General features: G+C 37.1%; 1 protein-coding gene across 2 annotated transcripts in view; it reads left to right on the top strand.

Annotated features, from left to right (window-relative positions):
• TAOK3 (TAO kinase 3) overlaps window positions 1-22,180 on the top strand; it is a 178,075-nt gene that overhangs the window by 109,701 nt on the left and 46,194 nt on the right. For both annotated transcript variants that reach the window (XM_064272269.1, XM_064272270.1), the window contains exons 10-12: window positions 10,167-10,260; window positions 11,331-11,412; window positions 20,074-20,241. In XM_064272269.1, the coding sequence (XP_064128339.1) occupies window positions 10,167-10,260; window positions 11,331-11,412; window positions 20,074-20,241 (344 nt within the window). The remainder of the gene's footprint in view (window positions 1-10,166; window positions 10,261-11,330; window positions 11,413-20,073; window positions 20,242-22,180) is intronic.

Below are 22,180 nucleotides of genomic sequence, written 5' to 3'. Positions count from 1 at the left end.
GTAATATATATTAAAGTTACCTTCATCCACTGGGATACTGGTGAATGGCTCTCTGGGGGATGGGGAGCCCTGATTTGTAAATTTGCCAATCTAATACTCCTGCCATAGCCAATTCCATGCCACCGGTGTGATGCACTGAATGCAGGGCTGGGAAAAGATATCCACAGTTGGCCTTCCAAAGCTAGTATTAGCTGGCTGCAGACAAGGCTACATTTATCTAGATATTTGTACATGTTTAAATTAAAAATGCTTAATCTAAAAAAAAAAAGCAGTCCTTTAAAAAAATTTTTTGTTCAATTTTTTAAATTTAGATTTTAATTTTTTGTTTAATTTCTTGTATCTTGGAATTGATCCTATACGTAGTACTACATTCCAGTTTCATTTTCAGACTATAGTTTTCTCTTTCCCTAAGATATTTGGCCTATAAAGAAGAGTTTGGAAACTTTGTAGTACATTTCCAATTGCTTCATTCACCCCTTCCAACAAAGAAACAGATGGTAAAGATGCACAATTCTCATTTTTTTTTATATAAGTTACGTGTTAATGTAAAAAATGAACATAGTTCAGAGAGGAAATTTAGAATATTTACTTGATTTTTTTCCAATGAATAATAGATTCACATGGTTTAGAAATAAAAAAATATAAAAAGGCATATAGTGAAAGATCTTCTTCCATCCCTGGTCCTGTCCACCCAGTTTCTATCCCATCTCTGCCAACACAAACAGGAGAGCACCGTAATTCTTCTAGGCTTTCTTTATGAATGTACAGACAAATAGGAATACACAGTATGTTATTTCTTTATATAACGAAGTTAACATACGCATGTGGTTCTGCACTTTAATTTTTCTCTTAACTATATCTTGGAGGTCTTACTATATTAGTAACTTGAAGACATTTTCATTTTATTAACAGCATCTTAGTATTCCATTATATGGATATAATATAACTTATTTAATTGGTCCTCTGTTGGTGGACTTTGAAGTGATAAATTTCTTTTTTTATATTCTACTATTAAGCTATTCACTCTTTCTTTGCACAGAAAATTGATCTAGTAAGGTTATTTACACTGATTTTTTTGGCAACTTAGCAGAGATATTTGTGTACTTTAAAAAGGACTATGATGAACTTCTAGCAATACTATGTAGAAATTGACAAGATATAGTATTGGCCAAATTCATAGGACCAAAATTAGCCAACATAATTTTGCAGAAATAGAATTTGGACTGAAGATCACTGTATCAAAATCCATGCCAAATAATTAAACAAGTTTGATACTGGTGTAGGAAGAGACCAAGACCCAATAGAACCGACATTAAAAAACCTAGAAACAGACTCATATTTATGTGGTATTTTGGTATAACACAAAAAAGGCGTACAGATGAGTGAGAAAAAGGTGGCCCGTTCAATAAGTCACACTGAGACAATGTTGTTTATATGATAAAAACTACAATTAGATTTCTAGCTTATACACAAAAATAAAATCCAGATTGATTAAATACCGAAATGTAAAACTTTAATACTTTTAAGAGAAGTCTCTCTGTGCCTCAGTTTCCTCATTTATAAAATTGAGATAATAATAGTACCTACTTCATGGAGTTGTAATGAAGATTAATGAGTTAATGTGGATAAGACACTTAAAACATGTCCCAGCACATAATAAGCATTATGTAGGTATCGTTATTACTCTAGAAAATTATCTCTGTGATACCAGGATTTTGTTGTGTGCCCTCAAGTTGATCGTGACTCATAGTGACCTAAAGGACAGGGTAGAACTGCCCCATAGGGTTTCTAAGGCTGTAATCTTTATGGAAGCAGACTGCCACATCTTTCTCCCTGGAAGAGGCTGGTGGGTTTGAACTGCTGACCTTTCAGTTAGCAGCCGAGTGCTTAACCACTGTGCCACCAGGACTGCTTTGATATCTGGATGGGGAGGAGTTTTTCTAAACTATTTTTTAAAAACTTAAAGAAAAATACAGTAGCTTTTTCTACATTAAAGTATAACCCACCCACCCAGTGCCGTCGAGTCGATTCCAACTCATAGCAACCCTAAAGGACAGAGTAGAACTGACCCATAGAGTTTCCAAGGAGCGCCTGGTGGATTCAAACTGCCGACCCTTTGGTTAGCAGCCATAGCACTTAACCACTACGCCCCCAGGGTTTAAAGTATAAAGCTATATATAAAACACAAAATTCAAAAGACAAGCCATAGACTAGGAAACATATTTATCGGAGTATTAGATGGTTGAAATATTCTATCAGAGTATTGGTTCAGAATTTTTAAATAACTCTTACAATTTAAAAAGAAAAAAGACAAACAACCAGTAGAAAAATGGGCAAAAAAATATGACCAAGCAATTCATTGAAGAGGAAACCTAAATGGACAAGAAATATCGAAAGATACTCAACCTCATTAGTAATCAGGGAAATGCAAGTTGAAACCATTTCACAGTAATCAGATTGCCAAAATTTTTAAGTCTGAGGATAATACATTTGGAGGAGCTACTAAGGAAACAGGAACTCATATGCACTATTGAGTAGAAATATAAATTGGTACAGCCATTTTAGAGTGTAAATTGGCAAAGAGTAGTAAAATTGATGAGTAGCATTCTCAGTGACCCAACATTTCACTTCTAAGTATATATTTTAGATAAATGCTTAAGCATGTACACTGGAAAATATGAATGCACCCTTGTTTCTCATAGCAAAACAAACAAAACAGGTAGAAACAACTTAATTTTCATCCAAAGCAGAATGGGTAAGTAAATTATGGAACACTACATGGCATTTAAGCATGAACTTGATCAACATGTATCATCATGTATAAATCTCAAAATCATAACATTGAGTATTTAATGAACAAAGAAAGTTGTGATTGAGTAGGTACAGTATGATACCAGTTATGAAAGTTTTATATACATTTTTATAAATTATTTGTGAGCATATATATATGTACTAATAAAACATAAGAACATAGGTGCGGAGGATACAATTTCAAAATAGTAAACCATGGAGGGAGGAAGTGGAATTGGGTTATATCTGTATCTTTTTTTTAGAAGAAAAAAATCTGAGACAAATAGGACCAAATAATGAGAAATCTAAGTGATAGGTCACTATTATAATATTCTGTTCTTTTATGTATTTGAAATATTTAATAATTTAACTTTTTAAAAATTAGAAATAAATGTATAGTCCTTAAAAAAAAAAAAACTACTCTGTGCATAGCATGTAATCTTAAAAAGAGTAAGTTTTGTATTAAAAAAAAAGAAGTTTTGTATAGACACCCTGAATTTGAATCTTGGCGTTAACCCTGTTTAGCTGGCAGGACTACCACGTATAGCTGGGTGTAAACTGCAACGGGCATACGTGTAGCCTAGGATGTGAACGATGCCTGCTGGAGTTGTGTAACATGGTGATTCTGGCGGTGTGACCTGGGGAAATTTCTGAACTTCCCTAAGCCTCAATTTTCTCATCTGTTAAATGAAGACAACAAGACACATATCATAGATATTGTTAAGATTCAATAAGAGAACACACGTAAAGCATTTAACATAGTACCTAGCACATAATAGATGCTCAGTATCTCCTAGTTATGTTCATATACAGTTATTACATTTAATTATGTTATTATAATCATCATATCTATAATAATCTATAATCATTACAGGTTATCCTTATTTTTCATAATTTGTATTCTAGGAAGTAAAAACTAAGCTAAAGGTTTACTTTTAACACTGAGACCATAAGAGCAACTCTTTAGTTACGACACTTACAGTTGAATTTACAGCCCTTAAGTTTCAGCTCTTCAAATGCCCACCTATTAGCTTAACAATTTTTTCTTACCAAAATCTTTCTAAAACGTTACGTGGACTTTACCCTTTACAACCTTCTTTGAAAGCAAACAACATATACCCCTTCACGATGATTCAGGATCACTGTCACATCAGCTTTTTGTACTGCATAGATGTAGTTTCAACTCAAGTTTCATTAGCAGTTGACTTCGGGCCAAACTGGTCTGGATCCCAGGAGCTACCTTAGTACTTGTTCTCTTGAGACAGTCCGTGGCATATACTTACTTTCTGATTTTATCATTCTTATAAAAATGAAATATGTATAACAATAGCCTGGTTTTAGTTGCCTTTTATAAAATGACTTAACTGAAATAAGGAATAAAGTAGCCTTCTTTCAAATTGTTGTTTTATCCTCTACAACAGCTATTCTTTCAAATTGCCTGGTGGTGCCACGGTTACAGAGCTTGGCTCCTAACTGGAAGATTGGTGTTCCAACCCACCAGCCACTCTGCAGAAGAAAGATATGCCAGTCTGCTTCCATAAAGATTTACAACTTTGAAATAAATAAATTAATAGCTGAGGGAAAAAAGAAAAAAAAAAGGATTTACAACCTTGGAAACCCTATGGGGCAGTTCTACTCTGCCGCGTAGGGTCACTGTGAGTCAGAATCGTCTCAGCGGCACAACAGCATTGATTTATGCTTGAGAGCATAGACTCTGCAGTTAGATAAACTTGAGTTCAAATTCCAGCTGTGCCATTTATTAGCAGAATTACTCCAACTGCCTGTGAAATTTGCATGATAAGATCCCTTTTTTATGGGGATTTTCTAGATTAAATGAAAATACAGATTTAAAGCATTGTATTATCTGATACATAGTACATGCTCAATAAATGTTAGCCATTGTCAGCACAATCCTGATACAAACTGCATTTCATCCACATTTTGTTCTCCACATTTTAATGTCTGTTTAAAACTAGGGAGTATTTTACAGTTAACAACATCCTATAATTATAATTGGCAATGTTTTTTCTTAGCTATCTTAGCTTTCTTAGTTCAAATCCGCCAGGCGCTCCTTGGACACTCCATGGGGCAGTTCTACTCTGTCCTATAGGGTCGCTATGAGTCGGAATCGACTCTACGGCGGTGGGTTTGGTTTTTTTGTTTTTGTTTTTTTAATACATAAAATAGTGGTTCATCTTGTAGTTAGTGGTGTCTTAGATTCTGATAAGTAGTAGTAGATGCTCAGTAAATATTCAGAAAATAAAATCATTATCAAGGACATTTAATTTCTCAGGAATTATACAAAAATTTTTGTGTCAATTGTATAATAAATCATATAAATACCTCTTTGACGGCTTTAACCTATGTCTCTATCTGCCTGTCATTACTTTTCTTAAGGGATATGTAAAAGAAGGGTATTTTTTTTACATGAAAGAAGAAAGTTGCACTGCTTCAGATAAAATCCTAAAAAAATGTTTCTCTAAGTAATGTCTGAGGTTTACTGAAATTTTTGGTACAAACAATATGTTTGAAATTGTACTTTTAGTGTTGTAATTAGATTGGAAGTTGTGGATAGTGCCTGAATGATGCATTGTCCCCTTTCCTCATGATATCGCTTCTAAAATCATTTGTATCTCAAAAAGCACCCTAATCTGAAAATTGAGTTACTGAGGTAACATCACAAAGCAGGAGGATGATCATATTATCAGCACTGTCCCTCTTGGAATCAAGTTCTACAGTTCCTAAGTGGTTATGCCTGTTTTAGAAATTATTTTTGCTAAATTGACCTTTCACTGACCACGTGGCAACCCCACGTATGCAGAGCAGAACTGCTCCATAGAGTTTTCAATACTGTCACCTTTCGGAAACAGGTCTCCAGTCCTTACTTCCAAGGCACCTCTGGGTGGGTTCAGATCACCAACCTTTTGGCTAGTAATTGAGCAATTGAGTTGAGGGCAACAACAGCAACAAAGTTGATCTTCCATAGGAAAAAAAAAACAAAAAACCAAACCCGTTGCTGTCGAGTTGATTCTGACTCATAGCGACCCTATAGGACAGAGTAGAACTGCCCCACAGGGTTTACAAGGAGCAGCTGGTGGATTCAAACTGCCGACCTTTTATTGGCAGCCGAACGCTTAACCAGTATGCCACTCGGGCTCCGTTCCATAGAAAGAACTAGTTAAATGCATGACTCCTCTGAAAACTCTTGAACGTTGAAATTTTTCAGTCACCAGATATTTTATGGGCCCAAACATAGCAACAATTGTGAGGATGGTGCAGGATGGATCAGTGTTTCGTTCTGTTGTACACAGGGTCACTATGCGTTGGAACAAACTTGACAGCACCTAACAACAACAGAAACAATTTTAAGAGAAGTTAATCTGATGCTCTTCTATTTAAAGTGCAGACATTTGGTTCACCAGCAGAGATCATGGTAGAGCAGGCGAACAGTATATCAGCATTGTTCAGGGAACTGACCTTGTGCAGAAATGAATCCTCCAGGGAGAGGGAAGACAGAAATATTGTTGTCATGACGTTTCTTTGCCTAGAATTTTCTTGTTCCCCATTAAACCAAAAACCAAACCCATTACCACCAAGTCGATTCTGACTCATAGTGACACTATAGGACAGAGTAGAAGTGCCCCATAGTGTTTTCAGGGCGTTTCTGGTGGATTCAAACTGCTGACATCTTGGTTAGCAGCTACAGCACTTAACCACTATGCCACCAGGGTTTCCTTGTTCCACATTAAACCCAGTGCCGTCAAGTCGATTCCGACTCACAGCGACCCTATGAGGCACCATTTTTAATCTGTTGATCACGAATGCTGTGATAGCTGTTTTGAGGGGTTATAATGGAACCCTGGTCACACAGTGGTTCAGAGCTCCGGTGCTGACCAAAAGGTTGGCAGTTCGAATCTACCAGCTGCTCCTTGGAAACTCCGTGGGGCAGTTCTGCTCTCATCTAGGGTCGCTACGAGTCAGAACTCGATGGCAGCGGATTTGGTTTTGTTTAGTTTTCTAATGCTGCATTTAGTTGTGCTTTTTCATTTGGAAATACTAGTACTATCTATTATAAAATGGCCGGGGTTACTGGAGAGACACTGTGGCCTAGTGAAAAGAGCACAGGCTTTGGGGTCTTATAGGGTGGGGCTGAAATCCAGTGTAGCCAATTGGCAAGAATTAGACAGATAAAGTTTAGGAAGGGGAAGGGGGAAGGGGAGTCCAGAGAGAGAAAACAGCATGCCTGGAAGACAGGGACCTTGGTTCTTTCAGTGAAGCAAAAGATGGTATGAGAAGAGGGCAAAGAGGTGCCACTCAAAATGAGGCTCTGTAGGTAGCCAGGGCCATGTTAATGAAGGCCTCACAGGCCATGTTTAAAGATTTGAGCTTTGTCCTGAGAGTGCTGGGAAACCATTAATCATTACATGATGAGTTCCTAGTCCTTATGGCTTTAAATTCTTGAAGTTGCCAGAGGGCCAAACTCTAGAAACTTTTTTTAAGTCCACCTCCTGAAAAATAAAATAAACCTGAACCAGTTGTTTTTCTCCTACATTTGAAACTATATAAATCCATTTGTCCACATAGCAACTTTCAAATTTATTTCCACTTGCTAAAAGTTCATGTCCTCATAATACTGCTAGGTATCTAGTGAGTGTCTTAGTTATCTAGTGCTGCTATGACAAAAATACTACAAGTGGGTGGCTTTAACAAACCAATTTATTTTCTCACAGTTCAGGAGGCCAGAAGTCCGAATTCAGGGCACCGGTTCTAGGGGAAGGCTCTGTGTCCACTCTGGGGAAAATTCTTGTCTCAGCTTCTCTAGAGTTCTTCTGTACATTCCTTTAAGATCTCCACCTGGCATCTATCTTTTCCTCATTTGTGCTTACTTCTCTCTGTGCCTAATCTGCCCTTTTTATATCTCAAAAGTGTTTGGGTCTAAGACACACCCTACACGGATATGGTCTCATTAACATAGAAAAGAAAACCTTATTCCCAAATGAGATTATATCCACAGGTATATAGGAGTTAGGATTACAGCACATATTTGGAGGGGACAAAATTCAATCCACAACAGTACGTGTAAACTGTCCCACTGAGAGGTCAATAAAAATATCTGTAGAATCATAGAATATCCCATTCCAAAAGTGTAAGAGACCATTTAATCAAGACTATATGAGGCCCCTCCAAAGCATCAGTGATGGTTGATAGTTATCCCCGACTTGAAGATTGTGAGTGACCTCAAGCTCACTACTTCTCAATATCGTCCATTCTGGGTTTTGTTGCTGTTGTTTTGATCACGCTGGTTTTTCACAAGTTCTTCCTTCTGTGAGTGAAAATGTCTTCCTTATAACTTCTACCCTTAGTTGTTATCTTGTTCTGTTTCTTAGAACTGTATAGAGTAAGTCTAATCTTCCATTTTTGGAGTAGTTAATAGAAGAGTCTTGACTTAAAAGCCAAGGTTCTTTGGTGAAATTCGAGATCAGATTATGAATTAGAAAGAAGGACTATATAAAAAATCTATTAGGGTAAGTGCTGTAGGGAGTCCCTGGGTGGTGCAAATGGTTAACTTATTGGGCTGCTAACTGAAAGGTCTACCCAGAGTCTACTGAGAGGTGTTTCAGAAGAAAGGCCAGGTGATCTACTTTCAAAAAATTAGCCACTGAAAGCCCTGTAGAGCACTGTGACACACATGGGGTTACTGTGAGTCAGGATCTACTCCACAGCAGCTGGGTTTTTTCTTTGTTTTTTTAATCAAGGTAGAATGAGATAGTAGCTCTATCTTCTGTGCTGTAATATCTAACAAATAGCATAGAATTAAGCATACTTTGACTAGAACCTCATTTCTTTGATTTAGCCAACAAATGGAGCACCTAGTATGTGAATGGAGCCCTGGTGGTAAGGTGATTGGTGCTAACCAAAGGGTCAGCAGTTCAAATCCACCGGCCACTCCTTAGAAACCCTATGGGGCAGTTCTACTCTCTCTTACACGATTGCTATGAATCGGAATTGACTCAGTGGCACACAACAACAATGTGGGAATAGCATTTCATTCATATTCTGGGGGAATAAATAAAGGAATAAGACTATTAGGGTTATAAGATTTCGTTCTTAGAGCTTATGATTTCTTTTGAGAAAAAAAGATTTGTATGTTTATGTAAATGGAATAGTTGAGCAGCATACCAAAGGAGAGCTATGCATAGGAGTTCCAAAAAAGAAATCATGATGGGCTGGAGTGGAGTAAATCCTCTATTAAGAAATACGTTACTCACTGAGTTTCTCTTTAGAATGGGTTGGACCAGCCCTTGTTTATTATTTATCCTCCGCTTCTTTCCTTCCATTTCCCCCTTTCCTCTCCACCCCTAGTAGTCCTTTGGCTTGGATGAGCGTTCAAACAGTGTTTATTGAATCATTTGACCTTCCATACTGTGTTAGTAATGTTTAAGATGTTCCATTCCATTGTAATCTTTTTTTCCTCTTCATTCTACTTTTCTGTGCTTTCTGAATTTTTTAATGAGTAAAGAAATTCATACCTACTTTGGAAAGATGTTCACACCTACTGTAGGAAGACAGGCCAAGGCCAGCCTTTTGAAAACCTGTGAAAAAATCCAATTTTTCTTTCATTCTCTTGAAATGGGTTCTGTTAGGAGCTTTGCCAACGTATTTTAAGATGACCAACAGCTTCTTCTGAACGTCTATCCTGGGATGACCTTAGAGATTAACATAGTGGATTATGTGGCATGATGACACTAATAGGCCATTGGTTTAGCAGCAGAGCTTTGCTCGTCGTTCTTTATTTCTCTATCCACCTGATTTCTTTCAAGAATTGCTTTATTAGATGGTGGTGCCCAGCTACGACCAATGACCGCCCTGACAGGGAACACAACAGAGGGTCCCAGACAGAGCAGGAGAAAAATGTAGAACAGAATTCAAATTCATGTAAAAAGACCAGATTTAATGATCTGACAGAAACTGGAGGAACCCCGAAACTATGGCCCCTGGGGGCTTTATTAGCCCAGAACTGAAACCATTCCCAAAGCCCACTTTTCAGACCAAGATTAGTCAGGCCTGTCAAACCAAAAATAATCCTGTGAGGAACTTACTTCTTAGTTCAGTCAATCATACAAGACCAAATTGGCAGCTTCTGTCCAAAAGCAGGATGAGAAGGCAGGAAGGGACAGGAACTGGACGAAAGAATACAGGGAACCTAGGGTAGAAAAGGGGAACGTACTGTCACATTGTGGGGATTGCAACCAATGCCACAAAACAAAATGTGTGTAAATTTTTGAATGAGAAATTAACTTGAGCTGTAAACTTTCACCTAAAGCACGGTAAAAAAAAAAAAATTGCTTTATTATTTTTCCTTCATCTTCTTCCAGCGGAACGGAAGCCCCCCCTTTTCAACATGAATGCAATGAGTGCCTTATATCACATTGCCCAGAATGACTCCCCAACATTACAGTCCAATGAATGGTAAGACTCTGCTGTCATTTTAAATCTCTAAGAAAATCTCCATATGCATTCGACACTTTCATTAAATTACGTATTTTAAATATCTGCAATAGAAAGCATTTTTTTTCTTCATTTTATGTTTTAATAAATGACACCGATGCCTTACAAGCATCAACTGCCTGTACACACACATATTTTTCATTTAGTTCTGCCCTCAGCATGGCTTACACTGTGCTCTTAATGTGTGTAGTAACTGAAATTCTACAGGGAGCCTGCCTTCCTACTTCCTAACAAACCTGGCATCTCCAGCCATGATGATTTTGTATTGATTAGGGCAGATCTTATCACTTCCCAGTAGAGATACGTACCCTCTCTTATGTCATTATTTTTCCAGTTGTCATTTTTTTTTTCCTAAGTGTATACTTAAATGTATTCAGATAGAACATATACTATCTATTTAGAAGATGTACTGTTCCTTGCTGAAGATTACGACATTTTGGCAACTGTTTGGGCCACATGACTTTTCTAGAAAGGGAGCAATTTTGAAGAAGAGTGGACAAAATGGAATTTTTAAGAGTGGAAGTGTTTTTGTTCAGACAGCATATTCTTAGGTTCTCCATCTTCATTGTTCTCCATGGTTCAAGATTGACTCTCTCATTAAAAGCTGAGGGCAGTGGACGAGTTCCAACTGGTAATGAAAAATGTGGGCTTGAGACTACGGAAGTTGTTACCTTTGGAGACAGAAATGTATATAAACTATAACTTGGTATTTTTTATTTTCTGATATAAATTATGGTTTGGCCTTACTTCTTTATATATTAAGATATATTTATATCTTGACAAACTTGAAATTGTGTCCACATTCATTACCTAAAAGAATTAATTTTAGGTACCATAAACTTGACAATGATCTGGTTCTCCTGCTATTCCAAAATATTTTAAGGAACATCTCCTAAAAAATGCAAAAATTTTCTGATAAATTTTTGCGTTTTTTAAGAGACGTTCCTTAAAATTACTTGAAATTGTTTTAAGTAATCAGTGTGCTTTACAGACCCTGATTTTATTTTCCTTCAATGTCTTTGCACACACAGGACAGACTCCTTTAGGAGATTTGTTGATTACTGCTTGCAGAAAATACCTCAGCAAAGGCCAACGTCAGCGGAACTATTACGGGTAATTTTTCAAATTTATATTTGAGGAGGGGGATTTCAAGTCCTGTTGTAGAGGGATGTAGTAAATCATTCCTGTGGCAGCCCTTCGTGACAAACTGAGTTAGAATGTGCTGCCTCGTCATTTACCCAGAGATAGTAGCTAAGCATAGAAACGATAAGATTATCTCAATGTATGTGCTGTTTTCCCTGTGGAGAGTTTTGTTTTGTTTTTACCTATATTCTCTCTCCCCCTCCCCGCCCCTTTCTGCGTTATGAGAAAGAATATTTCCCCTTGCTCTGGCCATCACTGTGATGTTCCTATGACTTTTATCTGTATGAGCTTTAATACACTGCTATCTCAGAACAGTACTACTGGTTCAAATGCCAACTCTGGGAATTTCAGTTAGGTTGTTGCCAAATCTTTAGGCGGTGAAGCTTTATGGTATATATATATATATAAAGCAGACATTTATATAGCATTACATCATATGTGTTAGTGATAAGATTAACACGTTAGTTGCATTCATTTAAGTATCGCATTTTCGAGCATCTCTTTTCATATAATATTTTCTTATAGACTTTATGTATAGGAGAGGTGCTCTATCAATATCAATGAGGTATGTGGTAATCTTTTACAATATAAATACCTTTTATTTGGTACAAGATAATCCAGATTTATTTAACCTCTTTCTTTATGTTTTCCAAACCTTTGTTTGTTTGTTTGTTTGTTTCATCTCTAGACTGACTGGATTTTGTTATTGAGCAGTTTTTACAAGAAAAGCTTAAAAGGGTTGTATTGTCTAAATTTGTGAGGCTTGAAAATGTCAGCAGCCTTTATACTTGAAGAGCATCTTGCCTGGGCCAAAAATTCTTGGTTTACATTTTCTGTTTTATTAGAACTCTGTAAACATCATTCTACTGTTTTCTGGCTTTGAGTGTTCCTGAAGAGGTTTGAAGTCTGAAGCCAAGTGGTTTTTTCATCTAGACATAGTTTATTTTTTTCATGTGAGTGGCAGGCCACAGGAATACGGAGGCAGAAGTAACAGAGCCAAGGACTCTACCTTAATCTCCTTTGGCACAGAGCTATCACATGTTTTAGACATGAACTACTTTATGTACCTTATTGGCAACAGCTCCACCTTTCTCTACAGAAAAATCAGAGCCAGAACAAAACACCAGACACATAAGATAGCATCTTTATTACTTTAAAGTAGACAAGGTTTAAAGGAAAAAAAGGAAATAAAAAGCACTACCACAGACACATTTGAATTATGGTTTTGGCAAAGAATATTGAATACACTGTGACTGACAAAAGAACAAACCTGTCTTGGAAGAAGTACAGTCAGAATGCACCTTAGAAGCAAGGTTGGCTAGACTACATCTCACATACTTTGGACACGTTATCAGGAGAGACCAGTCCCTGGAGAAGGACATCATGCTCGGTAGAGGGTCAGCGAAAAAGAGGAAGATCCTCAGCAAGATGGATTGACACAATGACTGCAACAATGGGCTCAAGCATAACAACGATTGTGAGGATGGCACAGGACCGGGCAGTGTTTCATTTTGTTATACGTAGGGTTGGCTATGAGTCAGAAACAACTCGATGGCACCTAACAACAATAGAGGGAAAACAGGATAAATTTGGCTGTATTAAAATTAAGGTGAAAAATCAAAGAAGATACTACAAAGATTCAAAAAATGAAATTTGAGGGTAACAGACAACAGAAGAATATAGAAAGCAGGTAGGCATAGGTAAAAAAAAAAATGAGAGAGAAAAATTAAAATGTAACATTAGAAGCAACTAACTTATATAATAAACTTGAATGATACACAGGTACATGGTGAATAGGCTTTAGGAAGTAAAATAAAGTTAAGTGAAAGAGAAAAAAGTTCTAAAAATGATGACAGAGATGATACATGTGGAGAATAAAGGACCTCTAATATTTTTTTTTTTTTTTTTAATATATACTCTAATATATACTTTATGGGGCAGTTGTACTCTGTCTTATAGGGTCGCTATGAGTTGGAATCGACTCAACAGCACTGGGTGGGTTAATATATACAAACCTATTATTCCTGAAGAAGAAAACAAAATGCGTGGAGCAGAAAATACTTGATGATACAACTGAAGAAAACTTTTCTGGAAATAAATGTTTGAATCTTGATTTGATCTTTATTTAATTTGTTGAGTCAAATCAAACAGGCTTATCATTTATTCAACAAATATTTACTGATTGCCTACTGTGTACCAAGTACTATTCTGAGCACTGAAAATGCAGTAGTATGTTAGAAAAAGACGATCCCTGCTCTCATGGAGCTTACATTCTAATGAAGGAGTAAGAAAATAAACAAATTATGCAATGTCAGGTGATAGTAACTTCTTTGCAGAAAAATCAGGGGCAGGGATAAACAGTGATGTAGTAGATCTGTTTTGGATAAAGGGTTAAAGCCAAAAAACCTAACCCACTGCCGTGAAGTCAATTCCGGCTCTTAGTGACCCTATACGACACAATAGAACTGCCCCGTAGAGTTTCCAAGGAGCACCTCATGGATTCAAACTGCCGACCTTTTTTTGGTTAGCAGCCCTAGCACTTAACCACTACGCCACAAGCGTTTCCAGATAAAGGGTTTAGAGAGGCTTTTCTAAGGAGATGGCGTTTGAGCAGAGCTCTGAGGAGAGGGACCATGAAACTGATCTGCAGTGATTAAGAAATCATATCTTGGTGAATTTGCTAAACTCTAAGGATAAAGAAAGATTCATACTAGCAGGCTGGAAAAAAACGTATTTGTTTGATTTATTTTGTTTCATTTTTATTTTATGAAGCGATAGCTTTACACCAAAGGAGAATAAACTGAAGTTTTTTCGCCTGTGACTTCTGCAACCATATTCCTATGACCTGCCACTCATGAGAAGAAACAATTTACTTTTGGCTCAAAAAACCAGTTCAGTTCTACCTCTTCAGGGGCACTTAAAAGCTAGAAATGAGCAGAATAATGTTTACAGAGTTCTAAAAGAAAAAACGTAAACCAAGAACATTTCACTAAGTCAAGGTGCTCTTCAGTTATAAAGGCAGCTGACATTTTCAAGGCTCACAAATTTAGGCAATACAGATCTTCTGAGTTTTTCTTGAAAAAACTGCTCAATAACAAAATTCACCCAATCTAGAAATGATACAAAAAGAAAGAAAAAGAGAGGGAAAAGGAAGTGGGGGGAGGGGCAGGGGAGGGAAAAAGGGAGAGAGGGGTTGGGAGAGAGGGGTTAGGAGCGGCCTTTCCAAGGAGGTGGCATTTGAGCAGAGCCCTGAACAGAGGGACCATGAAACGATTCTCACAAATTTAAGCAACACAGGGAGGGAGGCAGGGGTGGATGATCCAATAAGCAAGGTAAGCATGGGCTTACCTGTGCTTACTTACTGATCTGTAGTGAGCAATTTTACATGGGTTTTACCATACCACATCAAAGTGAAATCCAAGTGAAACTGTTCCTAAGCACAAGTAAGCCTGTGGTAACCTTGCTTACTGAGTCATCTGCCCCTGTCAGGGACTGTAAATATAAAAACAGGCTTTGATTCTGTAAGAAGGTGCTGTGGGGCTGAGAGAGAGACAGATGCCAGGCATACCTAGAAGCAGAATCTTTGATGTGGTAAAAACAAAAAAATGTGACATTGTTCACTACAGATTAGTAAATAAGCACAAACAAGCTCATGCTTACCTTGGATAATCTGTCTCTGGAAGGAGGAAGGGATGGAAAGAGGGAGGAAAGAACAATTATAGAATAGAGAAACTGTTGAAAGGACTAGTGATTAACAGTGAATTTAAATTAGAAAAAAAAACATTTTTATCTATTTATTTTGCATGGGTAAAGAGACTGTACATTCTTCATTTTATTTTGCTCACATTAAATTTTTTTTTTTTTTTTAAGTAGGTAACCAAATTACAAAGGTAAAAATACAGTAAAGCCTCCTTCCCATTCCAGGACCCTCTCTGGAGTTAGCAACCACTGTCACAAATATCTAGAAAGAATTTATGTATATGGAAGCCAAATTTTTTTTCTATTGTTACACAAGTGGTAGCAAACTATAAACATTGTTCAACCCTGATTTATTTTACATTATAGTATGTTTAGAATATTGTTCCATGTTACTACAGGCAGAGTTATCTCATTGTTTTTAATGGCTGCATAGTATTCTCAGATGGACCATAATTTGTTTAACTAACCAATTTAGAATTTTCCAATCTTTTGCTGTTCAAACTGTGATGAAATGAATATCCTTGTACATATATCATTTTGTACCTATATCAGGATATTTGAAGGATAAATTTGTAGAAGTGGAGTTGCTTATCGAAGGGTATAAAAAACCAAACTCACTGCCATCGAGTCAATTCTGATTCATAGTGATCCAATAGGGCAGAGTAGAACTGCCCCATAGGGTTCTCAAGACTGTAATCTTTACAGAAGCAACTGCCATATCTTTCTCTCTCAGAGGAGGTTGTGGGTTTGAATCACTGACCTTACACTTAACAGTCGAGCACTTAACTACTGCCCTACCAGGGCTCCTCTTCAAAGGGTATATAGACTTAAACTTTAAGTAGACATTGCCAAATTGTCCTCTAAAGAGGACAGTTATAGTCCTACAAACAAAGTATGAGTACTGAAACTTTTTGAACTTAGCTAGTCAAATCAGTGAAAAACTTATATCACAGTTTTAATTTGTATTTTTCACTTTGAGTTTGGTCGAGCATCTTTTATATGTTGAAAAGCCATTTCTGTTTTCTTTTCTGTGAACTCTATGATCTTCGTCCATTTAGCTATTGGATTGTTGTTTTTTTCTGATTGATTTGTATTAAAGCTTGCAAATATTTATCTTTTGACATTCTTTATGCTGGGCTTTTTGTGTGGGAAGGAGGGTAGGGTGGTCATACAGATTTTTGTAATAAGGAACAAAGTAGAAATCCCAGTTCTTTTTTTTTCTCATGGTTAGCTATCTAGTTGTTTCCAGACATATGTATTTTTAATAATCCATCTTTTCTTCACTGATTAAAATGTCACTTTCCATTGAATCTATTTAAATAATCTTAACTGAGCTAAGGTATAATTACAGAAATAGTTAAAGAACAGGATGTAAATGTTATAAACATTTACAATGTAAAAATAATAATGTAACTACAAAAATTAGGGGCAAGAAAGAAAAGTGTACTAATTTCCCTGTCAGATAAGATGGTCAGTAATATTATTTCAAGTTGAAATATATAGTTTTAAAAAAACAAAAATAACTATAATCTCTTAAAGGTTTTTCTTTTTTTCTTTCTTAATTTTAAAGGATCATTTAAGAACTGATAACTCTTTTGTTAAAGAAGCTGAAGTTAAGCAATTATTTTACTTAAGTCTCTTCTGTTAAATTCAAGCATACCTTAATTTTACTGGTTATGCTTAAAATTAGCATATGTAAGATTAGCATTTTAAATTATTTCTAGAAACCCATCATTGAGAGAGAGAGAAAGTTTAGAATGATATTCCATAAATTAATCTTTATTTCTGGATGGTGAAATTTGGGGTGATTTTATTTCACTTTCTTCTATGCATTTTTCTTTATTATTTCCGTGTTTAAAAGTAAATGTATTATAATTACAAGAACAACAAAGCCATTCCATTAAGAAGGTCTGAGAACTTTTCACTGTAGGGGTGGAATAGACACTAGATTGTAACAGGTTAGGGAATGAGTGGAAGAAAGGAATAGAGGCAATGAGTGCAGGCTACCCCTGCGCTATAGAGAACAGTGAGAAACTGAGATTACAGGCAGAGAACAGTATGAGTAAAAGCATAGGATGTGACTAGAATTAGCTAAAATGGTACTATGCACTGGATAGGAAGGAGAAAGAGGAGGAGGAGTGACTAGATTTGTGCCTATAACTCTAAGCAGGAACCTGGTTGTAAAAGGTCAGGCTTTATCATGGAGGCAGTATGATGTTTCTAAGATTTTTTTTTAAGTTTTAAAAAAAAAAAAAAGGCTGACACATAAACCAGAGACTCCATCAGCCTGAGACTGGAAGAACTAGATGGTGCCCGGCTACCACCAATGACTGCCCTGACAGGGAACACAACAGAGAGTCCCTGATGGAGCAAGGGGAAAGTGGGATGCAGGCCTCAACTTCTAGTAAAAAAAAAAAAAAACAGACTTAATGGTCTGACTGAGACTGGAGGAACCCCAGAGGTCATGGCCTTGGACTCTCTGTTAGCCCAAAACTAAAACCAATCCTGAAGCCAGCTCTTCAGACAAAGATTAGACTAGAGTATAAGACATAAAATGATACTGGTGAGGAGGGTGCTTCTCAGTTCAAGTAGACACGTGAGACTATGTGGGCAGCTCCTGTCTGGAGGCGAGATGAGAAGGCAGAAGGGGACAGGAGCGGGTTGAATGGACATGGGAAATACAGGATGGAGAGAAGAAGTGTGCTGTCACATTGTAGGGAGAGCAGCTAGGGTCACATAACAATGTGTGTGTAAGTTTTTGTGTGAGAAACTGACTTGAATTGTAAACTTTCACTTAAAGCACAATTTTTAGAAAAGGCTGAAACATGTAAGGTTGTAATTATCTCATGCAATAACAAGTCCAGGACATTGGGAAAGGAGATGTAAGCAGCCCAGAGCTATAAACAGCTCAACAAGGCCGTCATCGGCCCAAGCTCCTTCTATTCTTTCTACTTCACCCACCTTAACAAGAAGCTTTTGTCTTCTTGGTCACAAAGTGGCTGCTGCACCTCTAGGATTCAAATTCGTATTCCATGCAGGAAGAAAGGAGAAGGGCGAGGGTGAAAATGCCTCCTCCCCATGTTCCTTGACTGTTTATTCTAGAAAATAAAGCCTTCCTCAGGGACTTCTGTCTATGCCTCGTTGGCCAGCATTCTGTCACGTTGTTATCTGTAACTGGAAAGAAGGCTCGAAGTCAGCTATTTTACTTTCTAGTGCTTACAGTAGAGGAAGACAAGGAAAAGGGGCTGGAATGGGGATAAGAAGGCTACCATGTCTCAATTTGGTGTTTTAGAAAGAAAACAAAACCAAAAATAAAGAAGCCTGGGTTGCTGCCTTAGCCCTTCCACTAATTAACTTTGTAAATCACTTAACTTCTTTGGACATAAGTTTCTTCACCTTGAAAATGAAAGAATTTCTAAGGGCCATTCCCGCTCTACAAGCCTGTGATCCTAAGTCACAGCTTGAAGTTTACTAAAAAGTGATTTGCTCTTGTATAATTGCAAGCACTGGAGTAGCAAAATAATTTACTTTCTCCCTTTCTTTCTCATCCTTGAAATGTGCAGACTACACTGACTTCTGGGTATGGTGTTTCGTTTTCAGAAAAGACTCATTTCAGAGGAAGATATTTTATAAAAACAGGAGCAAGAGCCACAGCTCACCTGATAGCAAAGTGAGGGTGAGCTACCACAAGACATGTAGATTGCCCTTCCCATGAGGGCTCTGCTCCTCATTTATATCTATTTGAATTATGAAGAAATGAAATCCATCTGTCATCTAAGACCTACCACATTATATCTCATTTCCCAGCATCTTCACATCCTAATTTCACATAACCAAATTTTCCACATAACTGACCCTTTTCCTTTAAAAACCAAAACTTCTCCCTCGCACTTTTTACTATTTTTTGTGGAATCTTGCCAAAATATATGATGTGCTTCCCTCCCTTCTTAAAGTGAACATAATCGACATAATTTAGCATCCTTATGGCTATGAGACAGTAGTGTACTCTTGGGGTCTAAAAGGGCTATGTAACGGGCATTTGCCCTTTTGCAGAAGAGCCCACAAACCTTTGTTCATTTTTGTTTGTTTGGTAGTAGATATGTTAGTCACGCAGTTTCTCTCTCTCTACTGTCAGCTGTTACAGAACTTTCAAAGGACACTTCTTTTTGCATTGGGTAACCCTGATGCTCTAATAGTTCTCAATCCTGTATTCCCCACTCCTGTTCCCCCTTTCTAACCTGCTATGAGGTGAGAATCCAGAAAACCAGAGTATACATTAAAGATAATTGATAATATTAAGTGTGAAGGCCGTTTATACCAACAAAAGTTTACGAAGTTTGGGGTTGTTATTTCTACTCCTCAGAGGCCCTTTTCCCTAATTTCTGATCATACATCTCTGTAAGGGGAGATGAAGTTACCAGAAATCTGGCCTCTGGATAAATTGAACAGCTGCCATATTTTCAGGCATGCACTGTATGATCACAGAAATAGAAAACAAAATATATACACAAGTGTTTTTAAAAGGGTAGTGTGTATATGTATTTTTTTTATTTAGTGTGTATATGTATGAGGGGGAGCAATGGGGCAGGTTATAACAAGAATAGCCTACACTCTGCATTGCTATAAACATATCTGCTACTATTTAAAGTTCCGATCATCGTTATTGCTTTATATGATAAAGTAAACCTCAAGCATTCTGAAGTAAACTCTCAAACAGGTCCACAAAATGGGGCTGAGGAAGAAGGGAAAAGCATATTTTGTGAGATTGATGCAGTATGGGAAGCTACATCAAAATTGTATTTTGTAATTTCTATAAAATCCATAGAACTGTTCTATGCTTCTTTATTTACTTTTATATTTACATTTTTGTACCTAAAAAATGTAGGTGCAAAGTTCGTTATCAGTGTCTGTTTTCTCTTCTCCCTCAATCAGCATGACTTTGTTCAACGAGATCGGCCACCACGTGTCCTAATTGACCTCATACAGAGGACAAAAGATGCTGTCCGTGAGCTAGATAACCTGCAGTACCGAAAAATGAAAAAAATCCTTTTCCAAGAGACACGAAATGGACCCTTGAATGAATCGCAAGAAGATGAAGAAGTAGGTTCAATTTATTTCAGCAGGTACTTACAGAGTGCCTACTATATGAAAGAGTTTGGGACTGGGCATTATGGAAGATACTTTCGAGGACAAAAATGTAATTGATGCTGTCTGCCTTAAAAGACATGCAGGGTCACAGAAGAGACATTCATAAAATAACCCTTCCATAAGGGCAAAATATGAAAAGTGCTGTAGAGGTATATCACAGTGCACAAGTCCATAGCAGGGAGAAAATAAATCTGCTGGTGGGATTAGCAAAGGTTCCCTGGGGAACAGGATGTGTTTGGTCTTTGACTGATGGGCAGGGGACATTTTAGACTCAGGAAAGTACTGTGCTTTAGGAAGATTATCCTGACAACAGAGTGTTAGAGGAATTCGAATGGGTGACATCTGGGTAATAGTCCATGCAAGAGATAATAAGAGCAGTATCAGTGGGAATGGGAAGAAAGGAACACTTTTGAGAAATCTTGTAGATTTGACAATACATGACCTCATTGAAAGTGACAATGACAGATGAGGAGGAGTTTAAGGTTACTCTTGAGCATTTGAGCTTGGTGACTGGAAGTATGTCAATACCAAGGACAGAGAAAAAGAACAAGGGAGGAAGAGTAGATCTAGGATGATTGTAGTCGATGCCTATTGGGCGTAAGGTCCTGATGTCATACGGTACTGACATTGTACACAGGTGGAAATTTTTCAAAGGGAGACAACTTCCAGGTTTCTCAAATGACTGAAGAAGAATTGATTGAGGGCAAAGGAGGTGATGATGGGATACCAAATGGCAATGTCTAGCAGTTAGTTGGGAGAAACTAATCTAGAATATAGAAGTCTGGACAAAGGGTAGCTAGTTGGGAGTTAAGAGCATTCGAATGATAATGAAACAAGGAGTTGGATATAGAATAAGAGGACCCACATCATATAAGGAAAGGGAGACCCAGGATATAAAGACATCACAGATAGCGAGGGAATACACAAACTTCAAGGAGAGAGCAGCCAGTACTATCCAACGCCTACAGAGAGGTCAAGTCAGACAAGGACAAAAAAATGTTAACTGGGTTTTACAATTAGGGCATCCTTGATCACCTTAGTAAAAGCAGTGTTACAGTGGTAGGATGAAGAGTAGATTACTATGGGTTGTGGAAATAAATGAGAGGTGTGAAAGCAGAGACAGCAGAAGTTGTTTTAAGATTCAGAATTTAGCTAAGAAGGAAAAGGGAGAGGGGGCTCTGTGTAGAGCAGTAGGTAAACATGGGGCAGGCTTCTTCGTATTTACATGCAAAGGGGAAGAAGCCAGGACACAGGCATTGATAAAAGAGGAAAGGTGCATAGTTAAAGAAATCAGATGTCAGGAAGTGGACAAAATGTGGAAAGAGAGCACAAGTGCAGGAGTTAGCCCTGAACAAAAGAAAGAGCTCCTCTCCCGGTAAAACTAGACAAGGAGGAGGAAAGGAATGAAGAATGAATTTATTTTAGTTTTTTAATAGAAAAGAAAACGTAACATAAAATGTTTATCAATAATTATCAAAATGAAATTCAGAAAACCAAACTATAAAATTCTTGATGGCGAAAGAAATCTACTTTTAAAATAATTTGTTATCTACAGTTTTGAATTATCCAGGTTACCAATGCCAGGGATTCTTTTCAATGCCATAGCTAAGTAACAATTCACTATTAAAGTTTTGTGTGTGTGTGTGTGTGTGTGTGTTTACACACACATATATACAATGTGGTCCTTTGAAAATAGAATTTATTTGGAGCTGAGTTGCTTTAATCGTATTATCTAACCTTATATCAAAAGATATCCCACTGTGATGGATAAATTATATGTTCTGATGATATTTTACCACTTCTCAAATGGTAGTCTTTGCACTAGTAGTGATAAATACCAGTATTATTTAACAGATATATTTAATAAGATTACAGAGATAAGCATGATAGA

Source organism: Loxodonta africana, chromosome 19, assembly GCF_030014295.1.
Source record: "Loxodonta africana isolate mLoxAfr1 chromosome 19, mLoxAfr1.hap2, whole genome shotgun sequence".
In the NCBI taxonomy this organism is placed as follows: Eukaryota; Metazoa; Chordata; class Mammalia; order Proboscidea; family Elephantidae; genus Loxodonta; species Loxodonta africana.
Note: the sequence above shows the minus strand (reverse complement) of the source record. Positions and strands in the feature narration are given on the sequence as shown.